We start from the raw sequence: 8549 nt of genomic DNA, 5'->3' as shown, positions 1-8549 counted from the left end.
GAGCAGTGCCTCCCTGGCTGGCTTGCCGGCTCCATCCAGCCGCTCCTCCACACCAGAGACCAGGCACCCCTGAGCTCAGCACTTGCCCCGTTGACAGGGAAGTCTTCGCTTTATGTTCCAGCCTTGTCTTGCTATAGTATGATTTCTATCCATGTGCTGGTTTCTTTAATACAGTCAGTGACTTTAAAACTCTCTAAAAGTGTTTCTTGCAGGGAGTTCTACGGATGTCACCGCAGGCTGTGTGGCATGAAAAGAAAAAGCTCCTATGTTTGCTCTGCCATGCTCCTGCTGTGGAGGAGGCATTTTAGGCATAAACTCTTTTGGCAATTTAGGAGACAGATTCAACACCTCTTGCCCTGCAATGGCCTCCATGCTTTGCAGCAACTCAGGGAAGTTCATGGCTGAACTGGGACCAGCTAATTTTCCCCTCTGCCAAAATGTGAGGTGACCCTAGAGAGAGGGAGTTTGCTGCCAAAGGGTTTCCAGAGAGCAGCTGGGCAACAGCTTGCTCACTTCACTGTCCATTATATCTGACAAGCCTGTGATAAACTTGAAACAAGCCTCCTTAATCTGACACCTCCCCTTATCTCCTCCCCTGCCTGGTTTTCCTGTCTGCAGAAATAAATTCAAGCACGAATTCATTCTACTCCCACAGGCAGCTGCATGCTCCTTGGCACAGATGAGGATGGATAAGAGGTCTCGGAGCTCTTCCAGGGAGTCTCATAGGAGACGCAAAGAGTCCCCAGCTACACAGAGCAAACGAGAGAAGAGGGAGAGCAGCAGAGAAGCTGGCAGAGGAAGGGGAGACATAAAGCATGACAAAGCAAAGGAGATCAAGAGCACCGCAGGGACTGATGGTAGGGTGCACACATCCACGGTGGTGGATGTGGATGATGTGATATCTGATGAAGAAATGGAGGCAATGGCGTTGCTGGACAGCGAGCGGCAAGAGGAAGGTATGGCTTATAGAAGGGAAGGGGATGGAAAGCTATGGGCTTTTTGATCATGTGTGGGTCACAGTATGACTCTGCTCTCTGCGCGCTGAACATCATCACACCCACCTTGCACAGAAATGTAGTTATCCTCAGGACAGGATATGGGAGACCCCAGCCAGCCTCCCAGCCAGCTTCTGCAGCTAGTCCGGGCTGATCAGCACTGTCTAGCAAAGCAATGAACTTTGCAACAAGCGGTTACACCCCCAGCATTCTTCATGCTTCAGCTCACTGCTCCCCAGTTCTGTTCGTGTTCTATTCTCTTCTTTTTCTTGCTTGTCCTTCTTTAGGTGGATGGAGTTAGCCTTAATGCCAGCTCACAGCCCAAAGAACGGCACTACGGGGCAGAACTGTGCTTCCATGTCAGCAGCTCTGCTGCCCTAGAGTGACACGAAGGTTCAGACTTGCTCCTGTCTCCCTGGGAACTAATTTTTCACAACTGCTTCTTTCTGCCTCCATTACAGGAATCCCAGCTTGTGAGTGGTGCTGTGGAGCTATAGTGATCATGCAGGTTCTTGGGATCTGAACCTCTCTCAGGACTTGGTGGCTCTGCAGAGAGCTCCAAAGGCAAAGGAGCAGGGATGGAAGGGCTGGAAGGGATCCAAAATGGGAGGGATGTGGGGATACTAATTTCACTGCTGGAAAGCAGAGTCCACCCCCTGGGTTTAGTTACACCCAGAAGTGATCTATCTATTTTCATGCCATATCTGCAGATTTTCCCTCAGGTAGGAGCACAACAAAAGGCAGCCAGATCAAGATGACCCACACTCACTTTGGGGAGATGTAGAAGGTAATGTTCCTCTGGGGCTGACCACCCCAGTCAGCCTCCAGCACCTTGGTGTGACTTCTGTAGAGCACAGGGAGATTTCAGCAGCACCAGTGGCTTAGTCCCACTGCTTTAGGGAGCTGGGATGACACTAAAATCCTATTCCAAAAGGACCTGAGATGCTCTAATAGGGAAAGACACTTCAGGCTGTGCATGTTGAAAGCTAACTCTTATTTACAATCTTCCTCTTTGCCATTAGCTTATCTTTGCAGATAAGCTTCTGGGATTCCAGTTCAGCCAACAAGTTGCCCATTCCAAGCCTTTCAACACTGCTTGGTAGCCACTGGTCTTCAAGCTAAAGGCTGGTCTCTAGTCAAGGGCACTATGAAGAAGCCTGGCTCAATTTCTACCAGTAAAACAGAGGCAAAATCTGTCAGTCCATCCTGGCAGCTCCTGGCCACCTGGGGCAGGGAGTATTCTTTAACACAGCTCCAGAGAGAGCCAAATGGTTCGCATACACCGGATCTAGGCAAAGGACAACGCTGAAGCTGATCTGTGCAGGCATTTGTCAGGCCATCGGTATTTTTGGAGCAGTCCTCTCCTAAAACAGTCATGCTGGATTTCTCCCCAGGTGTAAAGTCTCCAGGTCTGGGCATCTGTGAGTGGCTTCTGACCATCTTGTCTTTCCTGTTCGTCGTAATGACCTTCCCCATTTCTGTCTGGTTCTGCATGAAGGTGAGAATAGTCATGGGGCCTCTCTAGGTTTAGTATTTGGTGTCTGATGTGGATGTACGTAACCCACTGGTTCAGCACGTGTCAAACATGAACGTAAAGCTTTTTTGGTCTAAGGCCCTATTTACACTTTGATTCACCATTAATTTTGACTTATGCTTTATCACATGTTGCTGCCGCAGAGGGTTGCACAGGGGTCCAACCACTGCCTATCAAATACTCCTGCTGCAATGTCAGCAGACAGGGTCTTAGGCTTCTCTTTAAAAAAAAAAAAAAAGCAGGTTCACTTTCAAACATAATCTTCAGCCTGCCAAGCCCAGAGATGGCTGCATTGCAGTAGCAGGGTAAATAGGTTCTGCATAAAAAATTTTGAGAGATTGATCTCTGCATTATTAGCAGATTTTCCCCTCTTCCTCCCCTTTCCTCAGATTTAGAGCATAGCTACAAAGAGGCATATTTTGAGTCACACTTCTCAGGAGATTTCACGTGCATCTTGTTCTCAACAAAAGTGTCAGTATTATGGCTCGGATCTTACATGTGTGAGCACATGAATACATGGTTCCCTTGGAGGCAAACAACTAACATGCAAAACTTTAGCTCAGGGTGTTCAAGTTTGGCCAGGCTATAAGGCAGCAGAATGCTGGCCTCATGCTGGGAAACCCTGGGCAGCTGTAACATGGGCTACTCCCACCAAATCTCCGGCTGGCACAGGGCTGCTCAGATGCTGCTCACACACAAGGCCAGCCAGCAGTTCTAGGCAGGTTCTCTGTGGGGTAAAGGGGCTTCCCAGAACAGACATTCGTCTGTACTGGTGAGGCCCCTTTGCCGGCCCTACAGCTTCCTCTCCAGCCCAGCTTTTGTTTCCCTCTACAGGTAGTGCGGGAATATGAGAGAGCCATCGTTTTCCGACTTGGGCGTCTCCTTCCTGGCAGAGCCAGAGGGCCTGGTAATGGTGTTTACTGAGCTCCCTCCAGCCATGTTGCTCCTCTTCTTCATGCTGTGCCAAAGCTCACATGCTGGTGCCCTCCAAGCAGGCAGAGCAAGACAGGAGATGGGATGTCTTTGTTCCCTTCCTCTTAAGGGCCAGCAGCTTCTAATGGCTTTTCCCATCACTGAAGCAGCCTCAGAATTCGAGCCTATGTATTGCTGTTCCTTCGTAGTTCTGCATGCCAAACCCTCCCCTGCTCTCCAGAGCAGGAGAGGCAGTTTCTGTGGTTCTGATGATCACCAGCTGCCTTTCTGTTCCTCCCACAGGCCTTTTCTTTTTCCTTCCCTGTCTGGACACATATCACAAGATAGACCTCCGCCTCAAAACCCTAGAGATCCCCTTCCATCAGGTATGGCTGACACCCCCTCTTTATATTAATTTTTGGATCTCTTTAATGTTACACCTTATGCTTCCAGCCTTCATCCCTCCATAGAAAAATGTGAAAAAACATCTCAAAGTAAGCCTAACACCTCAGAAAATGGAAGGCAAAAAATTCACCATAGTGAACTTTCCTCTTTTTTAAAACTACTGCTTTTAATCCTGTTCAATTTGACAAGGTTTAGTGGTAAGATACACCGATAGGGAGTGGCTGGGCCAAAGATACCAGACCAGGTTTTTTTACCGACCACACTGAGGAGTGCACGCAGTGGGGACAGGAGCTCAGACTAAGATCTTACAACGATGTCAGGGTGATACTGTGCTCCTGTACAAACCTGGGAGGAAGAAAGTGCTGAACCCTTACTTCTAACCCTTAAACCTGCACCCTCCCTAGCCACAGCCCCTCTTCTCCTTATGGGACGTGTTGTCTGTGCTGCTGCATTGCCAGTAGGACTGTCCTTGTCTGGTAGCATCTGCAGGCTCACCTCCATGGTGTACAGCAAATCCTTCTGGAGATAAATAAGCGAGCACATGCCTCAGCTGTGCTCTCGGAACGGGAACGGACCAGGCAGCAGTGGGCAGGGGAACACAGCATAGGATGATGACCTACTCACAGCCCCTAGCCCAGAGGCTGTACTGAGGAGACAGACACAAAGATGCTGCTGAGGGAACTGAGATCCAGAGGCTATATAGTTTACCCAAGCTCAGTCAGTAGCAGAGGTGGAAATTACAAAGACTTAACCATTCAGCTAGTTTTCATAATTCTTTTAATTGTGCGTTTTCCTGTGCTACCTTAGAGTTGTCAGAACCAGCTCCATCTCCCGTTATGTCTTCTGCTTAGGTGGTGACCAAAGACATGGTTACCTTGGAGATAGATGCAGTCTGCTACTACCGGTTGGAGAATGCCTCTCTTCTCCTCACCACTCTGACGAGCATCTCCAGTGCCATCCAGCTGCTGGTGCAGACCACCACCAAGCGCCTCCTGGCACATCGAGCCTTCTCTGAACTTCTCTTGGAGAGGAAGAGCATCAGCCAGGAGATAAAGGTGCTTCCACAGGGGGGAGACAGCAGAGCAAGGGGTGAACTGAGGCTCCAGAAAGGAGCTCGGGTGATCAGTGCCTCTAAATCACACACACTGGTTTGCAGAAAGGTACAATAACAACATGTGTCTCCTTCACAGAAAAATGGGGGATTTTTCTTCTGTTTTTTGACTTGGATCACTTTAGGGGAAGGATGTGGGCACTGCAGGCAGCCGTGGTGAGTAGCAGACAGCACAGTGTGAGGGGCATGAAGGAACCACTTACAGCAGCTTCATCAGTGCTTTGTGATCCCCCAGCTTCAGTACTTACCCCAGAGAGGAGATTCTCACAACAAATGTGTGCTGCAGCCTGGGTGAGATGCCATAAACCCAGTATACATGGGATCTCCAGCAGCAGTTCTCTGTGGCCATGACACACATACGTGAAGATACTAGTCGGGAGCTGAATGTTTCCTATGGAACTGAATTGGTTCCACGCTTGAACCAATATGGACTAGTTAAATCATGCTAAACCCCTGGGGCAAACACAAATAGGAAGTGAGGGAAGTAATTTTATTTCTGAGGGACCTCACACAATAGCACACAAAACCTAATAAATCAGCCTTACAGTCCTGCAATTAACTGCCTTGAATTAATATCCCTGCACTGTCTTACTTCCTCTAAGGGGCCTAGGCCAAGGCTGGGTGTTCTCCTCATGCTCTAAAAATGTTCCTCTTCACAGGTGGCTTTGGATGCGGTCACAGGCTGCTGGGGGATCAAAGTGGAGAGAACAGAAATGTAGGTAGGAAATGCTGGTAGAGGGGACTTCCCTGGCCCTTTGCGAGTACCTGTCACTGCTGCCTGTCCCTCCTCCTGCCTCTGGCTCTCTCCCTGCAGCTATTCTGCAGAAGGCAGAGCCTCACCACTCTCCTTTCTGTTTTCCCTGTCCCTTTCAGCCTCTCCCTCATCTAAAACTTCCACATGTGAAGACTGTGTTTGCTCCTGCACTGACACCTGGATCCTTAGCTGGGATCTCCTCACCACTTCACTGCTGCTGCAGGCAGAATTTGCACCCAATTCTGGTAGCCCAAGAGGTGCAGCGAGCACCAAACCCTCTGTGTCCCACTCTAGATCAAAGGTCCCAGGGTCCTAGCACTAGTAGGGTTGGGCTCATCACTCAGAAGCCCATGCAGAAAGGTGGGACTTGCTCATCACGTAGAGGGCCATGGAAGAGAGAGCCAAGTGATGAATGAGTAAATCTATGAACAGAAGGAAATTCCTGTGCCTGTCTTAAGAGCAGTCTCCCAGTGGATTCTCTGCTGTCTCACAAAGAGTGAGCTTAGTCTTCAAGCCTCAGAGGCACAGAGAGAAGAGGTCTCTCTGCTGCCTAGTGATCATGCAAGCCTGGTCATTAGAGAACCAGGCTGGAAAAGATGGGTGGGAATTGAGGTAGAAGGCTGAAGTGAGACACACAAAGAGGGACACCCAGGGAGCAAAGAACGTGAGTGAACTCTTCTGCAGAGACTGACTGATGAGCCTATTCCAAGCCTCAGATTGACCATCCAGTGCTGCCAGGATAGCCCAGAGCCTAGCTAATCCCTGTCCTTTCCTACCACAGCAACAACGTGCAGCTGCCTGCTGAAGTTCGGCAGTCCCTGGCTGTGGAAGCAGAGGCCCAGAGACAGGCTAAAGTGCGGGTATGCCAGCTCTGAATACTTCTCATCTCCTTCCAAAGCATCCCTCCCTCCTTTCCCACCCCTGGTTTGAGGTCCCTGGGACATGCCACACAAGGATACAGCTCTGGGAAGATATGTTTCCTTTAATTCCTGTCCAAGAGCTGTGTCTAGCAAGGGGAGCTGCAGCAAGAGACTGGGCCAGCCCAGTGGAGTGCCAGATCTGGTACCTGTCCTACAGGGAGGACGGAAAGACACACAAAAAGGTCTGGGGTTATCCCTGGGCCCACAGTGATCCCCATGCGGATCTCTTCCTCAAGGTTTCCCTCTCCTCCAGGAGCCCAGTGCAGGGCTGTCACCACTGTCACATGACCTTGCTCAGCCCAGGCTGCTCTCCATCCCTTGCACTGAGCTACTCAAGAGCCTGGGTAAGGTTGGTGTCCAGCACCCCTCCCACAAGCCTAGCCTGGGGGCTGCCCTCTCCCATGCTTTTGCAGCAAGGGTATGCCCAATTGTGAGCCCTGATGGGCCTGGTAAAAACAAGTTAGACATGAGCTCTCAAACTTCTGGGAGCATCAAGAGGTCTAGTACACACCATGATCTTCAGACAACAGGAGTCTTATAATCATAGAATAGTTTAATAATCACACTGTCCCTGGGAATTTCATGTTGGCAACCTCCCTCCGTAATGAGCAGTCCATGCCCCCATACTTCCACCCTCACAGAAACCTTCTTTATTCCCCTGCTTGGTAGGTGATTGCTGCCGAGGGGGAAAAGGCTGCTTCTGAGTCCCTGCGGGTGGCAGCTGAGATCCTGTCCAGTGCCCCTGCTGCCGCCCAGCTCCGTTACCTCCACGCACTGCACTCCCTTACTGCAGAGAAACCTGCTGCTTTCATCTTGCCCTTGCCTTTGGATGCCATGAACCTGGTCTCTCCAGCTACCCACAGCCCTCCAGCAGTGAGCAGCCTCCTCACGGACACCACAAAGCTCCCAGAAAGCCCAAAAGACAAGAAGGACTCACCCATGCTCTAAGAGGTGTCCCGGAAATGGTTGTCACACTGCCCCTGGTCAGTCCTGCTCAGAGAGGAGCAAGAAGGCCAGCCTACTGCCAGCCCACCAGCAGGTCCTGGTCTGGAGGCCGGAGGGAAGGCAGCCCAGGCCTGTCATATAAAGTGGATTGTACATGAAAGAAGACTCTGCTTGTTTTGGAAAGGGAAAAACACAGAGCACAAGGAGCAAGGCTGGCACGTGTGTCAGCAGGGGGTTGAAGGGAAGAGAGGTGTCATCGCTTCCCCTCCACAGGGCCAGATGCACCTTTACACCGCTGGAGTCTGATCCATCCTGCCCCATTACCTGGGCAGGAAGGACAGACTAGCCCCTATGTACTTAAACGCTCCCCTCCCCAAACTGAAGGGCTGGGCAGGGTGGGTGGGAGCCCCACAGTCGGTGGGGGAACAGGAAGGGGCTCAGCACGCAGGCAGGTTGGTGGGTGCTGCCAGCCTGATGGTTCTGCAACGAGGGAATGAGTTGGGTCCCACAGCATGGTCCTGGATATAGGGTTTCGATCACCACCCATGCACACAGACATACATACACAGGGCAACCAAGGTGTTTATCCCTAGTCTGAAATAGGACGAAAAGGAGGAGGAGGAAAGGGCAGCCTTTATGGCTTGGCACTTCCCTGCAAGGCACATCAGCTGTGCAGAGGAAAGCCAGGCTGTGCTGCTGCTTGCTTCCACGGGGGGGTGAGGCAGGACAAGATCTGAGCTGCTGGGCAGCTCTGAACAGTTTAACCAGCTCCCACTGAGCAGACAAGGGGGAATCTGGGGAAGAGCCAGCAGAGAGCCTCGAGAACAGTAATGCTTTTGCCTGCTGCAGCTGCCTTGGTAACCTCCACACACAGCGAAGGAACAAAGTCCTCAAAACTCCTATAATCCTCAAAACTTCTATAGATCTTTCCTGCCAAAAGCTTTTTGAAATGACCGGGAACCTACAGGTACTG

At 50.8% G+C, this 8549-nt stretch overlaps 1 protein-coding gene across 1 annotated transcript; it reads left to right on the top strand.

Annotated features, from left to right (window-relative positions):
* Positions 1 to 679: 679 nt before the first annotated feature.
* On the top strand, positions 680 to 7579 carry NPHS2 (NPHS2 stomatin family member, podocin; the record flags this gene model as incomplete). The annotated part of the gene is made up of 8 exons (XM_082002651.1): positions 680 to 956; positions 2390 to 2493; positions 3364 to 3436; positions 3745 to 3827; positions 4698 to 4901; positions 5617 to 5672; positions 6493 to 6571; positions 7301 to 7579. The coding sequence occupies 8 exons, from the start codon at positions 680 to 682 to the stop codon at positions 7577 to 7579; spliced, it is 1155 nt and encodes a 384-aa protein (XP_081858777.1).
* Between the last annotated feature and the right edge of the window lie 970 nt (positions 7580 to 8549).

Source organism: Phaethon aethereus (assembly GCF_964289735.1).
Source record: "Phaethon aethereus genome assembly, chromosome: 8".
NCBI lineage: Eukaryota > Metazoa > Chordata > Aves > Phaethontiformes > Phaethontidae > Phaethon > Phaethon aethereus.
Note: the sequence above shows the minus strand (reverse complement) of the source record. Positions and strands in the feature narration are given on the sequence as shown.